Raw genomic sequence first — 18,987 nt, 5'->3', positions numbered from 1 at the left:
TAATTCCCAGATGAGCAGTGTAACTCAGTTATGGCAAGCTTAGCCCAGACACAGGCAGAATGAGTTTCGGTTGCAGCCACCTGTGGCTGTAAATACCATGTCCAAGGTCTTGGCATGGCCAGTTTTGTCCCATATGTATTTCAATATAACAAATATAACACAAATATAACATATTTGGGTCCTCAGAAGTGGTCACGTTAAACAGTAGTAGTATCCGACATGAACAAGCTCCGGCAATCCCATTACTATGATGGGTTGGGCAGAGAATGGAGACAGTTTATGCCCAGTTTAACCTTTTCAATGTCCTCAAAAGCCATTGTAATATCCAGCAGCTCTCAAGCTGTTTCCTTGGCAGGGTTTGGAAAGCCCAGAGCATTTCTGTTTCCTCATTCTTTGTGTTCTGGCCCAACTTTAAGGCATTTATTCGAGAAGCCATCCCTAAACTGCTAAAGCCCTCACACACATGGAGCTCGCTCCTGCCACTTGCTGGGAGCAGCTCCTGTTCTGGCCTGGGGCTGAATATGCTGCTTTCAACAGATCACCCACTCAGGAAGCCCCTGAACAGCCACCCTGGGTCACCTACACCGTAGAGCAGAGCTACTCCTGCGACCCTTGAATGCCACTTCATCGTCGCTCTTGCCATTGCCGCAGCTTCCTGATGCAGGATGAGGGATGTGTCCCCTAGCCATGGAGGGGATAACGCTGCCCTTCAAATCCTAAGTCAGAGGATGGAGCAGACAGGTTCTTGAATCCGAGTGCAAACTAGGGATCTGCCTTGTAGAAAACACAGGGATTTTGTATCCAATTGCAGACTGACTACTTCGACAACAGAGTAGTGGCATGCACCAGCAGCTTTTGCTGAACTTTTAGGGTTATGGCTTCTCATGTGGAAATGAGTGTTTTGGGGTGCTTTCTCACTGGGACAACCCATCCTTGTCCTGTTGGGTTCTCAATAATTAGAAGAGGCAGAACAGCAGAGGAAGGTGATGAAGTCCAGCAAATATTTGTTTCCCTCCTGCCTTCTCTCTCCCCTCCTCCTTCTCTACCTTTCTTCCTTTTTCCTCCTCCCTCATCTTCAGAAGTCTCCTAGCACTGGGAATTCACCTCTTGATTATTGTGCAGCTCTTCAGGCATTTTCTAGAACATGCCTATGCCGCCCAGCAGGTCCAGCGAGATGTGACAACACACTATCGCAACAGAAGAAGTAAGGAAAGGATGTAAACCAGGGAGGCACTGGCTTATTTGTAAGCCACTGTGCCGTGTCCTGTGTGTGTGAGCAGTGAGCACTGCTGCCAGTGTTATGGCCTGTGGAACAAAGACACATTAATTAATTCAGTGGCACGAGAGGCCAGGAGAGTTTATCTGTCTTCAGTTCCTAAAAGCGTTTCAGAATCACCAGTTCCTTTGATTTCTGCATGGTAATATTGCACTCCTCCGTAAGTTTTCCCACAGCAGTTTGCACTCCAACTGGCAATGAGTGCAGGATTTCAGTCCAATTTTCATATGGCTTTTCCTGCCTATCACTCTTGACACAAAGCCCTTCTCAGAAGAGCTGAAGCCAGATCCCTTGCTGGGGAAAATTCCCTTAGGTCTACTGCTTCCAGCACAGCTTTGCTCTCTAACACCAGCCCAGAGTCTGGCCTGTGCTGTGCTACAATAACTTCCCATCCCGTACTCCTCTTTGCAGATGAAAGCTCCTTCCCCCTTCTTTCCCTTCCCAAAGCCTTTTGGAGCAGCGCATATGACATTTAGACTAAGCGCAACGTGTCCGTCAAGGTAGAGGCATGCTCCGGGTACGCAGCGTGGCGTCGAGCCTCTTGTGGCCACTGCCTCCCCGGATGGGCTTGGCCAAGTCACAGCGCTTGCCTGTGCCTCCTCTCCCCTGTGTGCATGCCGGAGCGTTTCCTGAGCCCACAGGACTGGAAGAAATCCTTAGAAGGAAAATGCCATAGAAACACAGCGTTATTCTAATGGCCGTTATTTTTTCTCATGAGACAACTAAAATCTGCAAAAGTAGCTACTTTCTGGAAGGCGCTATTGCTGTGAGTAAGCGCAGAAACACGCCGCGCGCTCGGATAGATGGGTATATATGGATACACGGGGGAGAGGGAGCAGCGACAGTGAGGGCGTGTGAAGCTTTTAGCAAACACCGACACACAACCTCTCAGCCCAAGAGCCAGCGTGATCCCAGCGAGAGGAATGTCACGATTTTCTGTCCCCAAGAGCACCCAGCCTGCCTGCAAGCTCTCAGGTGAATGGCTTGTCAGCGTCGCCTCCCGGCCGCCTCATTGCGGCAGGAGGCACCAGGGAGGGAGTGGCGTTTCCATTCCAGTCATGAAATCTTCCTGGTGTTGCTCCAGTCCCCTAGGAATTCCTGTCAGAAATGCAAATGGCTGGCGGGGAGGAAGGTCAGAGCTTGGGAGGGCATTACTTGAGCTTGCCGTGCCTCAGTTTCTCCCTCCCCGTGATGGGGGTAACGCTTTTTCCCTGTGCTCCTCCACTTGGCCAGCTTTCCAGAGCTCCAGGCAGGAGCCACTGGGTAAGCGTTGCACACCGGTGGCTGTGGCAGAGCTGAAAGCTGCATCATGTTGTAACGATAATTGCTCCCTACTGTGCCTTTCAACCCAGGTTCTCACTGTAACTGCCACAGAAAGGCAGCGCCAGATTTTTTTTTTAATTTTTTGTCGGTGACTTTTTCCACGCCGTGCTAGTAACTCTGTGGCAGCAGAGATCTCCTTCCTCAGACCTCTCCCTACTTTTCCACTAGCAGAAAAGAGGGCAAGGCCGAGCCAGCCCTGCCTGAAGGGCACAGGCGCATCTCCTCACGCTGCTGGGGCTCCTCCACACACTACTGGGTGGCCAGTGTTCCCGGAGCTGGGGTCCGGCTGGCGAGGGAAGCCTGGCCGAGGCAAGGAGCCTTGAAGAGGGCCAGCCAGGAAAAATGGGGTTTGGGAGTGCAGTGTGCATGAGGCAAGGTGCTGCTCATCCCGGCAGAGCCTTGGTTTTGGGGGGACGAGCCCTGGCGATGGCCCCAGACGCTCCTCCCCTGTGGGGCAGGAGGGTGACAGGGGCTCCTGATGAGGCCAAGCTGGCCTCCAGCTTCCATATGTAGGTAGGGGAATAAGCGACCTGTTTTCTCTCCCCTGCCCTGTGCCCCGGCAGCTCCCGCGGATGTGGGTCACCCGCTCCCGGCGCTCTGGAAACCAGGCCGCCCGCCGGAGCAGCCCCCGGGAGGGGGCGCCGGCCCCAGACACCCCCTCGCCCGCCGCGCCCCACCCCGGCCCGCCCTCCCGAGGGGTGCGAGCACCCGGGCACGACGCGGGGCCCGCGCTCCCGGTCCCGTCCCGGGGCGGTGGAGCGGGGGGCGGCGGGCGCGGTGATTCGCCGCTTCGGGGGCGGCGGGCGCCCGGCTCATGCATATTCATGAGCGTGATGTCAGAGGGGGAGCACAGCGCGCGGTGATCGACCGAGAGCGCCATTTCCTGGAGGAGAAGGCGGTGGCGGCGGCAGCTAGGGACGGACGGACGGACAGACCGACCGACCCGCGCGGAGGAGCCGCCGAGCGGCGCCGCGGCGGCTACGCGCCGGCAGGGGGAGACCGCCCGGCGGCGGCGCCCGGACCCGACCCGACCCGCGCCGTCGCCCCCCGGCGGGGCCTCCTGGCGGTTGCCCCGGCCGGAGCCGCAGCCAGAAGTTTGAGCGTCCCCGCAGCCTCCCGGGGGAGTCCGGTGGCGGGCGGCGACGCGGGGCTGCCTTTAGTCGCTGTCGCCGCCGCCTGCGCGGGCGGTGGGAGCCCCCCGCGGCGCCGGCAGCTGGGGGGGAGGATGGTGGTGCGGGAGCGATGGAGCTGAAGCGGAGCATGGCGATCCCGCGGCTCCTGTTGCTGGGACTGTGGGCTGCGGCGCTCCGGGACGTCGTGGCAGGTGAGAGGGGCTGACACCCCGCCGGCGGTGGGGGCGGGTGGCCGCTGCCGGTTGCCGCGCCTGAGGACCGGGGGCGGCAGGGAGAGGCGGCGGGGCATGGCTCCCGCCGCCGGGCCGTCGGGGGAGGCTGCCCCGCCGGCGGCGCCGGACCCGCTCCCCGCCGCCGGCCGGGTCCCCCCGCGGGCAGCGCCCGCCGCGCCGGCTCTACAGGTGCCGGCAGCCCGCGGAGGGCGAGCGCGGGGCCAACCCGCCGGCAGCGGCAGGGGACCGGTGGCAGGGGACCGGTGGCCGGTGGCCGGGCCGGGGCGGCCTGGCACGGCGGCGGGGTGCAAGGTCCGCCCGGTGTGGCGGCCGCGGGGCATCGAGCAGCCACAGGTGGGGGTCGAGGACGGCCCGTTTTGCTCCCTACCCCCGGGTTCACGGCCGGGCGCGGTGCGGGGAGGGGCTCCGCCGCATCTGTGGGTCCAGCGGCTGGGTCGGCTACGTGGCGCTCGGGAGCCGGCGGTGCCCGCCGGGGAGCCCGGGCCGAGCGCGCTGCTGCGAGCCGCGCCCGCCCGCTTGCGAGCGCAGAATAGTCAGTCGCGGCCCAAATAATCCTCCCGGTTGTTTGCGGAGGCATTGCTCCGGTATTTGGCTAGCGCGGGTCGCTAACGCATTCCTGAGTGGCTTCTGTTGGTTTTTCCCTCCTGAACTCGTTTTCCGAAGTTTCGCCCCAGAGTCGGCAGGGAGGGGGCAGCGTCCGAGAGCCTCTGGGCGTCCAGGCGAACCTGCCGCGGGCTCCGGCGGGAGCAGGGGCTCCGCGCTGCCTGTGGAGCGGTGTGCGTGCCGTGAGGTGCGGCTCGGATTACTAGGTCAGGGTCCGAGGGAATTTGAGGGGCAAAAAGCCTTTCCCTTGGCGTTCACGAGTAGACATCTTCCTCTGTCTCCACTCCCAAAATAACTTCAAAAAAACATCCTTCTCTTCCTAGGAATCTAAATATTCAGAGGTGGCGAGTTTAAAAAGCAAACAGATATGTATTTTGACAACTGGGATGTTTGTTTCCTGTCAATTCTGTCTGACAACTGCTTGATAGGAAATTTAATACAATTTTATTTCCTAGCTATACATTTCAACTCCTGCAGCTCTTATAGGTAGGCTTGGAGGAACTTACTTGGATGAGATTATTTCTTGTGCTGGCAAGAATGTTATCATCTGAGAAATCGTGAGTGGGAGAGTAGAAGGAGGAATAAGTGGAAATTAAAATCCATATTGGCCTCCTATGTGCTTTTTCCTGATACCTGCAGGAAGACATGCTGCAACTAAAACTGGATTTTTCTCAAAAAACTGAATTTATTAAAAAACCTGATCTGTATTTCTTCACTTCAGTTGATCTTGACAGAGGGATTATACTTGGGCAATGTGGAGAATTACAACTCGGGCTGAGCACTTGTACTGTATATTAATTTCCTACATCATTAATTTGTATGGGACTGAAAACCATAAGGGGTCTCTAACAACACTTTGTTTACTTTGTGGGTAACACTTTCAGCAGGGCAGTCTGAGGAAAGCTGAGTAGTTTGCCTTTCCGTGAAGGCACCTGTAATGAAAGTGTCTGTCAGTTTGTCCGTGCGTTCAGCAGCCTGGCTACATCAGTTTTCTGTAACGCAGAGAGAGCTGCTATGAAGCTTTCATGTTTTATTCCAGTATTGTGAGTGGTGAAGGGGAATGCTTTCTGGCATGCGCTGGGACATGTCATTTGTGTTACAGATGAGTTAAGTAGTGCGGGGTCAGATCATCCTCACCCAAGGTGATTAAACCTTTAGCCCAGCAAACGAGCTGTAGCAACTAAACTAAAATGATCATCATACCAGTTTTCCAGTGCTCTCTGTGAATTTGCCAAATTAATAACAGCAGATAGAAAGGCAAAAGACTGAGTGTGGGAAACGAGCTGTTAACAGATTGGGGGATCTCCTTAAGGAAAGGAATAAAGTCCTTCTGCCTGTGTTCTGGGATTGCTCCCGGACGGCTGGTGCCCTGCTGGGTACTGGCTGCCCGTGGCAGAGCGCCGGCTGGTCCCACAGTGCTGGCTTCCCCCTTCCTCCAGCCGCTAGAACCACGCTGTGAGTCCCTCAGCTGTTGCTCTGCCCTGTGAGGTGGTACCCTCGTGGCTGTGGGAGGGTGGCGTTTTGGCAAGAAGGGAAGTGGCACATGAGAAATCTCTGTGTTCGATCACCGGTAAGGCTGTAACAGAGTTCGAGAGCAACAGGGCTGCTTACTTAGCAGCGCTCTGGATTTCACATTCTGGCATTTTTCTGTCTGGCTCTGTAAGCTAGCGGGGCATCCTGTGAGAAGCAGGACAGAAGAGACCAGCCAGTGAACTGGGTGAAGTTGTAATGTACTGTGATAACATGGACAGGCAAGAGTGATGGAGTCTTTTTTTTTTTTCTTTTTTTTTTTTTTCTTTCTTTCTTTTTTCTGAAGGACATGGAGGCCATTGCCAGGGCATAATATTGAACTAGGCTAGACCTGTTCTGGTCTGTCGGTCCTGTGCCATTGCATAGGAAATGGCCACTCTCCCTAACAAAACTAGCTTTGCATTTATTTTCCACCTTCCTGCTTTCCCACGGTCTCCTTTGATCCTCTGGTTCCTCCTTTAGATGCCTTTCTTAAACGCGCTTATATAGTTGGCTTCCGTGTTTTCTCATGGTAACACGTTCCATATATTCGCTTCTGCTTGAGGGAAACACTCTGCGTCCACCCACACATGTAACACAGTGCTCCCGGCCAAATTCTGATAACTTCTGTGTCAGTGTAAACCTGAGCAGCTCCACTGGCTCTGGCCCTGCTGCTTTGGGGTCGCAGCTATACAGCTCTGGGTACAACGTGGCCCTTGGGCTGGACTGAAGGGTCAGGGAGGTTCGTTTGAGCACACGCCCACATCATGCGACAGAAATATCTGTTCTGTAAACAGTTCTGCTCCTCGGCGAGGTATGCTGTAGAATAAAATAGGCTTTGCTTTCATGGGTTTTGTAAATTGCAGAGCAGCTTTCTGTAATTCAGAGGAACAGTGTACGCTGAATAACGAGACACAACTGCTTCTTTCTTGTACCCCAGCGTTTTACAAATGCATACAATGAAGCAAGCACGATGATTTCTTAGCAGCGCAGGAACATCATAGCCGAAATTCAAGCCTGGGGAAAAGAGGGAGGAGTGGTACCATGTTGAGCGAACGCGCTTAGCGCTGCTGGATCACTGGCACAGCGAAGCTCCCAGCGTTTCTGTCTGGGCAGTGCTCTGCAGAAGCTTACCCTGCTGTTATATGAGTTCCATAAAGCCCCATGTATACCCTGAGCCACCACTTTTCTCCAGCAATTGTGCTTTCAGTGCTTGCCTTTGACTGTTGCTTGGCAGATGTAGTAGAGCAGTGCTGAGACTAACAGACCCTTCTGCAGCGCGTGCTGGTAGGATATGTAATTCCAGACCACCAACCTAGAGTAATTTGCTGTACTCCAACCCCCCTTCTTTCTGGGGGTGGGGCGGAGTAGTATTTTTTTTTTAGGTATGAAATTTACAGGATCTCCAATCAAATTAAAGGTGTCCCAGGGTCAACCCGTCAAACTAAATTGCAGCCTCGAGGGAATGGAAGATCCCGAGATGTTGTGGATCAAGGACGGAGCAGTGGTGCAAAGCGTAGACCAGGTGTACATTCCAGTAGATGAAGAACACTGGATCGGCTTCCTCAGGTACAACAGATGCAGACGAGGAAGAATATCGCGGAAACTATTGCACAGTTTTCTGCTGTCAGCTATATCTGTTCAGCCGCAGTGCCCTGGGGGCAGGGTCCATAGGTCTGCAGTTCAGTGCGTGGCAAGGGCATAACTGAGAGCAGAACTGAGGCCACGGAGGGCTGAGATTTTATGCACTAGAACCGTATTGGTTTCCTGACTACTGTGGTGACAGGTGCTTTGCTAATGCTTGTGATGCTTTGAGACGTGACTTCAAGGTGAAAGGATGTTCTTTGCCTTGTTTGTTCATCTTGTTCTGCCATGCAGCAGGAAGACTAAGATCTGATTTACTTAAATAGGTTTTCTCTCTCATACTCGTTCTGTCCTCTTCTTCTCTCTCTTGAGCTGTCAGTCTGCCTAAAGGGTGAGGATTGTTAATTGAAATGAGACTCCCAGGACTAGATCCCCTTCTTTTCTTTGGAGAGGAATGTTTGTCCCCTGAACCATCCCCAAGTCATTTTGCAGAGACCTTCTTAATACATTTACACTATGTGGTACCAGTCCTTCCCCCCTCAGAGGCAGAAAAAATCTCTTCTGCAAAGCGTCTCTCTGTGCCTTTTTTTCGGCAGAAGGGGGATGTCGGCTCGTTCTGGAACTAACGAGTTAAACAAGACCCAGGGTTCTGCTCTGGCTTTTTTCTGTGCATAAAGAGAGCTTGTACAAGCAAACATGCCATCATGCCATCACCATGAGGGCTCAAAACTTTGACTGCCTGAGAATCACTCTTACCTGAGCTCCGGCTTCATCTCCTGTTAGGTTTCTTGGATTGACGTTGCACGGAGTCTCCAATTCCAGCAACTAAAAGTCTCTGTGCTGAAGCTTGTCTATAAGAAACATTTTGATAGGAAAAAAATCTGTGCCCAGTAAAACTATTGCATAACATTATGTTGTGGAAACAGTCTGTCTTGAAACTATACCGTTTACTTCCCTCTGTTTCCACTAGGTAACTCTTTTTGCCCCTCACAATTTCTCAGTCTGATCTGCTTTCTCACCTCTTGTTTTCCTCCACTGAGAACTTTCTGCAGGGTGCTAAATCTAGATGTGTCCGTATCTTTTTCTCCTTTTTCCTTTCTTCTCCTAAAGTGATCATTTCTACCACCCACTGTGTGACTCTCTGCTGCGATCGCTGTGTTTCAGAACATGTGGCTGGATGGGCAGGACAGCTGATGCCATTTGAAGGTACAGCTCTGAAAATCAGGCTGTAGTGGGTCCATTTTGTGCATTTCAGCAAACACTCTCCCTTTTCTGTCTTCCTTCCTGAGATGTTCTTCCCCTTCCCCAAGGCGGACTGCTAGCGTTAGGAAGGCAGGCATCAGATCTGCTGCGGACCCCTGCATGGCAGCAGACGCATGGCTGCGCATCCCGCGGGGGGGCAATCAACATTTGTACATTGACAGGCGCTCAGAGTCGCACTGGTGCCTTTGGTAGCTGAGACCTTGTTGCTTTGGGGCCGAATTCTGCCCTTACTCACCACGCTAGCCTCGTGTTGCTGACGGCAGCGAGGATACCACAGACTTCTGGCAGCGGAGCAAGGAGCAGAATTTCTCCCCTGAACTGGAGGCCTGTGACCTGAATGCTGCTGGGTCCCTGTGGCTGCCTTCCCCTGCTTGGATGCATCTTCTCGGAAGGGGAGCTGTCGCTGAGCAGGGGAGGACACAGGAGTGTTCGTAGGGTGAGGTGCTGTGCTGGAGTAGGCCAGCATAACCCCTTGAAATCACAAATCACGAGGCCCAAGGAGTTTTGCAGTGTGAGGTGCTCTTGGGCTAACAATAACGCTGAGTGCAGCCGAGGCGAGGGGGGCCCTTTTCTGACCCATCCCGTTCCTGTATGAGGCTGTCAGCAATCCTGTCGCCCGACTGGGGCAAAACAGTCGGGCTCACTGGAGATTTGTGACTTGGAGTTTCCTGCTAGCTCAGACGCTGTAGGACAAGCTGTCGCTCTTGAAGGCCAGCTAGAATCACGGTTCAGGATCGAGATGACCACCAGCCCCTTCCTATCCTCAGAGGATACAAATGACGGGTTTTCTGCGAGGACGTGTCAGAGGAAGGCTGTTTGCTCTGCTGAGGATTCCCTCCACCCACTTTGGAGAGGAGCCTCCCATCTTCGCTGTTTTGCCGCGCGCTTTGTGCTGGCTGGCTGTTGCCCTCTTCCCCAGAACTGGCTGCGTCTCAGTGGGTGTTGTCCGTGCATCTGGTTTGCCAAACACTGGAGGGTCCTTTGGGGCAAGAACATGCTTTATCCACATAAAATATCGATATGGCTTTTGACTTTTTTCAGCTTGAAATCCGTCGAGCGGACAGATTCTGGGAAGTACTGGTGCCAGGTTGAGAACGGGGGGAAGAAGGAAGAATCACAGCAAGTGTGGCTCATAGTGGAAGGTAAGGAGGAGTAGTAGTGCTGGTTTCCTTTCAGGGCTGACCCACCAATATGCTCTAGGTGGAAGTGGCGAGAGCAGACTGCTCCAGTGACAGGCTTCTTGGCTCTGAACCATTGCTGCTAACTGCAGTGAGGTCTCTACAGAGCAGGAGTAAGAAATAGGAGAGGAGCTTCAAGGAGAGGAGCTGTCAGTTCATTACCTTCTGGTTTTATTTTGGCACGTTTAGGAAACAAGATCCTTTTGTACACACACATTTCTTTCCAGCCCCTCAATCCATTGTTGCTTTCATCTCCAAATAATTTGTAGAATGATGGTATTCAGGTTGAAAGGGATCCATGGGGATCATCTGGTCCAACCCACTTCTCAAAGCAGGGTCACAGCCTGGTTCTGTGTATCAGCCAAACAGGTCTTTGAGGGCAAGGTACAGTTTTAGCCCAATTCTGAGTTTCAAGAGAAGTGCTGTACATCAGCGATTCATAGCTGTGACTGTTCCTTGTGGCACTGTTTTGCCCAGTCTTGTCTGATAAAGAATAACTTCTACATGATTGTCCAAAAGTCGCCCAAGGCAGCATGGATTGGTGGCTTCTTACTGTCTCTAGTTTCATTTCCCTTGAGCCATGATTGTGTTAGATTCTCAGAAGCTAGTAGTCATAGGATGTCGATATTTGGTGAGACAGTTGGCAGGAACAGTGCATTTGCAGCAAGAAGTGGCTTTTTGTGTGTAATTGGTAACATTTTGGGCCAGAGCTGAATCGGCAGTCTTAAAGAGGGGGAGCAGGGAGGGTGTCGAGGGAGGTGGTGTGGTCTGGGTGTTTTACAGCAAAGGTCTCATAGCAGGAGGAGGAATGCTTACCTGCTGCGTTCCATAAATCCCAGGCTTTTGCCCATCTAAATTTTCAGGCGCAGTTTCACCTGGATTATGTTGTTTACAGCTTAAAACACAGAGTTACTTACAGAGTTACTCTTACTGTGCAGAGTTTCCATTTCTATTCCAATTACCGTGGCCCGCTCCAGAAGTGGCTGCATTTGCATGGTGTGTGTTTTAGGAGTGATTGGGAATCTCAGCGTGCTAAGTCATCTGAAAAACAAAGGAGCCCTTCTGGATAGCACAGGCAAAAAATATCAGTCACAAAAACTAGCTGAAGCTAGGTAAGGGGGAGTGTTGAGAATGAAGGCCAAAGCCTAGAGTGGAAGCGTAAGCTAAAAAAATGCTACTAGTTGCCTTTTGAGAAGAGTAAGTATGGTGGAAGCTAGTTAAACTTGAATTGAGCATGTAAGCATGTGAAATGGGAGTTGGTGGCAAAAATTAAAAAAATTACAAGTAGCGATAAGGGGTGGATTTCTAAAAATGTGTCAGCTGTTAGCATAAGAAAACACCGGGGAATGCGAAAGCCTATCGGTCCCACCTTCACTCTTACTTCTTTATGTATTTCTTCCCTGGGCAGACCAGCTTTGTCTAGAAGTGGTTGCTGTATTGATAACGACGGTTTTCCTCTTTGCCTGAGAGAGGATCTTTATTCTGCTCATTTGCAGCCTTTGGTAGGTGCTGACACGTTCCAGTGTGCCACACAAAACAAGCGTGGACTACTGGTGATCTAACCTAAAGTGAGCTCGAATGGATTTCTATGCTGTCTAATATCTGCCTTGAGATCCACTTAGGTAGTCTGTATCAGGCAGAATTTGTAGCAATGGTATTTGAACTGTCATTCTAATACAGCTGAAGTGTTTGATCTTATGAAATGCTTCTCAGTATTTACAAAAACAAAATTATTTTGGAACTGTTTTCTGGTTTAGAAACTAGACTCTGGCCTTACCAAGAACACGATAGTGTTCCATGCCCCGAGAGGTAATCTAAGAGGCACACTGTGGAGTGTGACCATCTTAAAAATATGGATTATGTTTCTTACAGAACTTTCCCTCTGAAATTACACCTCTGACAGCCAGAGCCCCAGACACACCTGTATGGACGTGTCCCCCTGAATTAACACTGCCTAAAAACTGAGTTGTAGAAAAAAAAAAAAATAGGCCACCTAGGTTGGGTGCCATCTTGGAACGGGGAGTAGACAGGCTCATTTCCTTGCTTTGCCACTGATTTCCTGGCTGTTGGCTGCTCAGTGCCTCTGTGGTGCCTCTGTGAAAGGGGGGTGCCGGCACTCACCTCTTGCACCAGCAACTGGGAGGCTACACGTGTTGCAGACAGTGAGGTATCCAGGTGACATACGTACCGGGGCAGTGCAGGTTCCTGAGTTGGATGAGTCAGCTGCGCTCCTTGAACTACACAGTTTTTAATTGTGGTCTTGTCTGATCTGGTTAGCTGCTCCCAAAGTGAGAAAACCTGCCGAGCTGGGCAGGATCCTCCTGAAAGGTTACCTTGGGTGCCATGGCAAAGGGACGAGAGGCAGGGATCCTGCTCACAGGTAGAAGAAACGATGGTATTTTCCCTCCTAATCTTCCTTGGAGAAAGAGGGCAAAGCAGGCAGCTGGTATCTGGAAAGTTGATTCACTTTCACTGTTTATGTATGACTGCAATAAAAAAATAAAGTAAAATATGTAAGCAAAAAGCCGCAGTAAATTATGACGATGGATATACCTGTCCTGAGCATTAGCCTTTGGACAGATAGACACCATCATTCCTGAAGTGACCTATTTTTAGACCTGTCTTAGTTTGTTCATTTACTTGCCGCTCTCAAGGGAGTGGCAAGGGGGTGAGGAAGGCACAAAGAAACTGCCACCCGAAGGACACAAACAGCGACTGGACGGCCAGTGGAAGACCGAGGACACCACTTCCAGCTGGAGTGCAGGGGGAATATCAAGGGTTAGGCATCTAAATCCCTATTTAGGCACCTATATTAATTGCCTGCTGTTGGAGGTGCGCAGCGTGTGCCGCACTAACTGGAGCCTCTTTGGCCGGGGACAGGCAGTGTAATTCAAGCACGTGGATGCCCAATGTTGTCAGTTCCTCTGTTTCTGTGAGGTGGCAGATCAGCAGTTTCCAGAATGTACTTTTTCCAGCTGAGAATACCTCATTTTGGTGCAGATGCAGTCAGCAGCAGCTGTGCTTGACACCCAAAGTTTTGAGTGTAAAAGAGAACTCGATATTTCTTTGGACCTTCAGCTCCTCCAACAGCCACCAGAAGCGCATGCTGGCTGTCCTGCAGGGTCGGCACTGGTGCTGATGGCTGGTGAACTTTGTGTTACTGGTTTGGAGCACTGAAACCACAAGAGTTTTGGCATTGCCCTTAAGAGGAACCACATCTCTTGATGCGTTAGTTAACGCTCAGCTATTGCCACGTAGAGATGACCTGAGGTAGGTAGCGTTGCAGCTGCGTTTTGCTGCCTGTGGGGCTGATCTAAGGCTGGTTGTAGCAAGCAGTTTTCTTTCCAAGGTGGGGAACAGATATTTATCAAGAGAGCTGTGTCCATGGATAGGTTTCAGCTCTGAAACAAATTACCGCTAACTCCAAGGCAGCCTGCTTCTCGTGGTGTTGGAGCATGCTAGAAGGTGGCTCCAGTCAATTAAGCTGTGGAGAGAGCGTTGTGAATGATCCCGGTCTCTCACTGCAGGGATTCTTTCCTCATTCACAGGTTTGTTACAGCCACTAGTTCAACACATTCACAAGCTTCAGTTTTTTATGCATGGCAAGAAGTATCTGCAGCTGGATTAGGTGTCTTTTAAAGTGGTGTCTGCCACTGCTAAAGTTATTGACTGTTGCCTCTTTAAACTCCAGCCTCTCCAGATGAAAAATTGAGCAAATACTGCCACTAAAAGCTACTTCATAGGGAAGTCTTGAAGGAGACTCGGTGAAAGAGGTTTCTCAAAGGCATTTTGGGAAGCAAGCGCTCTTCTCTCTCGGGCTTCTTCTAGTGGGAGTATGTAGACATTCATGCCCTGAGGTCATCCAGCGCATCTGACCCTTGATTGTTGTGATGGGCTTGGAGGGAGTCGGATTAGGCATAGCGGCAGGGCAGATGGGTGTCCAGTGTTGCACACTGGTATTAGTGGAAATAAAAAAAGAGACAGAAAGAGTCTCTCCAGTTATTATCACTTGTCTGTTGCTTTTCTAGGTGTGCCCTACTTTACTGTGGAACCTGAGGATGTGTCCGTGTCCCCTAATGCCCCATTTCATATGGCCTGTGCTGCTGTTGGTCCCCCTGAACCAGTGACAATTGTCTGGTGGATGGGAGACTCTAGAGTGGGGCTTCCAGACATCTCCCCCTCCATCTTAAATGTGTCAGGTAAGGCTGCTGCCAACGCAGGGGATCACTTTGAGCATCAGAAGAGGAGGAGAGCTCTTTTCTGATCATGTCTAGTGACACTGGGTAGCCACATAATGTGAGAATAGTCTTTGACTGTACATTGAGGGTTGAGAGATCATGGTCACATACAAAGCCAGATCATCTCAAGGGGTGATCATTGCTCTGTGTATGTTCTGCTGGCTTGAGGTGCACAACCTCTCACTGACCTTGGCTGGGGCTGGCACTGTGGTAAAGATGCTACTGGACAGATGATACATTGGGTGCCTCTTTTGTTCCACCTCGTGGAGGGTGTTCATGGTTATATTAAGTGACTCTGTTGGTGACATTTGGCTTGGAAATCTCCAAGCATTGACATATAACAGATGCCACCTCCTCCTTCTGTGCACAGCAATGTCACGCACTGCTTTCCTCTGTCTCCACCCCATTCTTGCAGGCTTGCTGGATGCTCTTGCTCTTGGTACCTGACTGTCTCATGTAATTGTTTGACATTTTTAGAGTGGTTTTATTGGTGCTGAAGTGGGCTGGTTGATATCCTCAGAGACCAAGGTTTGCCCCAGAGCAGGTACGAGGTGCGTGGTGGTAAGACTGCCTTCCCCAGCAGCGTCAGCTGAAGAACTCTGGAACCAGTAGGTGTTCAGGCTACTTTCAGGGAAGGGCGATGTATCTCTACCACAGCTATTCTTGTAGTTACCTCCTAAAGGTAACTTTATTTTAGTTAATTGCCCAACAGCTTTGTGTTGCTGCTTCTCTTTGCTGCTGTTTTATTATTCTCAGCAGCCCTGAGCCAAAGTTGAACTAGCTATTTAGAAAGAAAAGGTTTTACGACTAAGAGTCATCTCTGGGGCCTCTTCATCAGTGTTAATACAGTTACACCCAGGGGGAGTTTCTTCCTATACGTCTTTGGCCATCCTTTGAGCTATCCAATCCTATTAAGCCTTCCCTTAGAACCTAATTTATATGCAAATCAAAACCTGGTTTCTGATTTGCAGTGGTTTTATCATCTGCTCCCTCTCTTACATAGCTACTTGATGCTGTTCCAAGTTGGAAATGAAAACTGCTCCCTTATGATATAATCTGCCTGTTGAAATGGAAGCTGAAAAGATTGATACTTGAGAGGGGAAAGACAATAAAAAAATAAGTCTGCCTTCCTCCACTGAACTTATTCCGTGGTGCCTCACAAAACTCTGTCATTGTGAGGCAGTGACATGGAGGCCTGAAGAAGGGCCTCTGTTCCTAGTGATTCTCCAAATGAATTGCTATTATATAGATTTGTCACCAGCACCTTTCTTTGCCCCTTTCAGGGTTCTTTGGGATGTCCCTTGGGCAGATCTTGCCTTCGCAGTGGGTAGAATGTAGCAGGACACAAGCTGCACGATCAGATTGCCAAAGCATGTCAGAAAAGATGGTTGCTAGGAAAACAAGCATTGCTAGCTAAAGAAAGTATCAAGTTATGAAGAAAATAATAATAAAAGACTGGCTAGAAAGCAAACATTTAGAAGGTTCATCAAGCAGTTTGTTTGGTAAAAGGATTGTTGTATTTGGAAAGCAGTGCTGGCAATGGTGCTAGAGAGCAAGGAGATCTTGGTTTGTGGTATGTTTTGTGTTTTCCTCAGGGCAGGGCTGTGTTTGATCCTGTCTTTGGGACATGCCTACCACTTCAGGTGCTGCTCTGTTCTGCTGCCTGGCCTTCAGCCTGCTGGCAACATTTTCCTCTGGTTCACGGGGCTGAATGGAAGAAACTAAAATACTTCGCTCTTTCATTTTATAGCAGTCCCTCCTCTCTTCCACTACACCTTCTTCACAATGCTGTTAGTCTCAGGCTTGGGAGATAAATCAAAGGGCAAAGACAGACACTGTGCAAGCTGCTTCCTGCCGCTCTGAAATCCTTTTCGCCCCTAAACCGTATGCCCATAGTGTGCCAATCCTGAACTTTTCTCAGCTAGAGCCCTATAAGGGAATGGAGGGCCAAGTCGAGTGAAAACCTATGCTGGACATACTTCTCCAGGCGGTTTTGCAAATCTGTCTCAATTATGATTAATTAGCAATACCTATATGCATCTTAGAGCAGCCAGACATCATGATGCCACGTTCAGGCCCTGTGGGATGGACGGATGCTCACAGAAGAGAGGGGGCATAATCATCACTTGTATTTTATCACCCCTGGAAAGTGTCTTGGTGACGATGCAGTAGCATTTTATTTCCACTTCCTTTGTGTTCTTCAAAAGTCTGATGCAAGGTGAGGGACAGGTGGGCATTAGCTTGAAATCTACAGCGTCTGGTTGGACGTTTCCCTGGGCTTATAGCCCATTTAGAAGACGGTTGTTGCTCAAGTGGCAAGCTGAGATCGAGAGCATTGGGTGTTGTATAAGCACACAGTTCAGCACGATCTTTGCTCCAAAGATGCTCACCAGAATGTGAGAAGTGGACATCTACTAACTGGGCGCTGTGAGCTGTCGTTCTGCCAGATTCATCCTTCTTTTTCAGTGCTTTCTGAAGCTCCCCTGGAAGCTTTTCTACATTGCCACGCTCTTTCCATTAAAAATGAGTTTATCACGTTAATTACATTGAAATCCACGTGCCTTTGACTGGCACCCAGCTCAGCCCTCCGATTGCCTGTACAGCTTGAGCTGGATGTCACACGTAATTGAAATTCTGCTGAAGGTTGAAGCTGGATTATATAGCTGTTTGTGTTTCCTTTCCTTTTCTTGGCTAATCTCCAGGTATTAATCAAAGCACAGTTTTCTCCTGCGAAGCTCACAACGTAAAGGGATTGTCTTCATCTCGGACAGCCACTGTTCAAATCAAAGGTGAGAGAGTGCAAGGGAATGCCTGAGGGACGCGGGTTTGCTCTCTGGGGAGGGAAAGTAGGGCTCCTTAAGGCAAGGAGTTGTCTCAAAGCTGCCGGCAACCAGCACCGGTTGGAGCGCTCAGCAGTCGAAACAACGCTTGGTGCTCGAGCAGCAGTTCCCGCTTGCTATGCAGGCCCCTCTCCCAGGCTGTTGAAAATAAACCGCATCCGATTCAGGAGTGGAATTTTGATGTCAAATAAGAGTTTTTCCTTGAAAAGGAGGGAGTCAGAGCAGTCAAATTGTTTGTGAGAGATGTAGCCGGATATAAATCCGTAGCTGGGGAAATCTTTCCTTCTTGGAGATGGATGTGTCTTTTTATTGCAGAAGAGGCCATTACTTGTCTTTGTTTCTATTGGCATCACATTAGATACTGAAAAAAGACAAGGAGGACGATCACCAGTGGCCAGTAAAGTCTGTTCATCCACACTGTTTTTGTGGATTTTTTTTTAATTCTTTGCTCTTCGTAAACTCATTCAAAACAAATAATTCCTAGCCTTTGCATTTGTAAGTCCCTAAGCTGATGTCACGTTTCTTCTGTTCATCCAGGTGACTGAAACGGGGATAATCAGAGCAATCAGCTCTTCCCCTCCTCTTCATGTTGAGATGGTTCTGGATTTGAATTTTTAGTCATGCTTTAATGCGCACTAAATGACATGATTATCAGTTCCAGGAGAGGCATGTCACAAAAGTCGTTTGTTCCAAGTGGTAGCTTATTGCTCAGTGCGAATAAGAGCAAGCATTTATGTCTGTATCGGAACTCACAGCTGTATTAGCTAATATTCATTAAAAGATAGCTTAAAATCCAGCTGTGGATCTACCGCTCTTACAGTGTATTTTTCTTCAGGACATTGTGGTTACTGCTATGCCAAGAATGCACTACGCTGGACTAATAAGATTTATAACTTAATTTAAAAATGTTTGGAGTTGTTGCCTTAAAGGCTTGTCTACACAGGGGAATTAGTTATTGTGGAATATATCTTCTATGAATATTTTTATCCTGGGATAGAATTTAGTTCACAAAGCTATTATGCTTTGAAAAAATCTCATCAAGCCATAATTTGAAATAACATTTAGCATGAACAAGCTTTTTTCTGTTTTTTTTTTTAATGTTAACACAGATTTATTTTTTTTTAAACCATTAATAACATGATGGGGTAAAAGCCTCAGAATTCTCATCTTTCCCAGCAATTACGTTTAGCCAAAAGTGCTCCACAGGGGTTAATCACCAGCTAATGAATCCACACAACCTATTTGGGAAGGACGTATCACCATCACACGCTTCTGACGTGCGCGTGCACACACACTTTTTAGAGCTGAGGAACCACAAGCTTAAGTGATTCAGCAAATGTTGCACTAGTATGTGACATGTCCTAGAGATTAAAAAAACACATTTTAAATAGCAAGTCCGGTGCTGTAGTCGTATAACTTCTAGCTGTAATACCGCAAAGGCATGTCTAAAAGAGTAGTTGTAAACTTAAAGAAGCGATGAGACTCTTCTAAAGAGCAAAAGTTTGAAGGTCTAGTACAGCCCCTGTTAAAATTAAAGCAAAACTCCTGACAAGGTCATGAGCAGGAGCAGGCCCAGATAATGTTTTCTTCGTCCTTGATCCTATGAATATGCAGACTTCAATGAAATTGCTCCTGGGAGTTGTTGTCCGTACATGCATGATCAGGACCTTCCTCTCTTATACAGATCCATCTGCTAATGAGGACTGCCAGGTCTTTCTACAATTTATTAAACAATTTGTTGCTTCTGTGTTTTACAGAGGCAAATATTTTTGCTAGGACATTTACAAACTGTTAACATTTCTTCCTA

At 49.6% G+C, this 18,987-nt stretch overlaps 1 protein-coding gene across 1 annotated transcript in view; it reads left to right on the top strand.

Annotated features, from left to right (window-relative positions):
* Nucleotides 1-3,841: 3,841 nt before the first annotated feature.
* TYRO3 (TYRO3 protein tyrosine kinase) overlaps nt 3,842-18,987 on the top strand; it is a gene marked incomplete at both ends in the record, with an annotated part of 43,330 nt that continues 28,184 nt past the window's right edge. Inside the window, 5 exons of the mRNA XM_082000613.1 lie at nt 3,842-3,923; nt 7,463-7,646; nt 9,966-10,066; nt 14,131-14,301; nt 17,043-17,129. Of these exons, the coding sequence (XP_081856739.1) occupies nt 3,842-3,923; nt 7,463-7,646; nt 9,966-10,066; nt 14,131-14,301; nt 17,043-17,129 (625 nt within the window). The remainder of the gene's footprint in view (nt 3,924-7,462; nt 7,647-9,965; nt 10,067-14,130; nt 14,302-17,042; nt 17,130-18,987) is intronic.

This window comes from Phaethon aethereus (assembly GCF_964289735.1).
Source record: "Phaethon aethereus genome assembly, chromosome: 5".
NCBI lineage: Eukaryota > Metazoa > Chordata > Aves > Phaethontiformes > Phaethontidae > Phaethon > Phaethon aethereus.
This window is presented reverse-complemented; position numbering and strand designations above follow the sequence as displayed.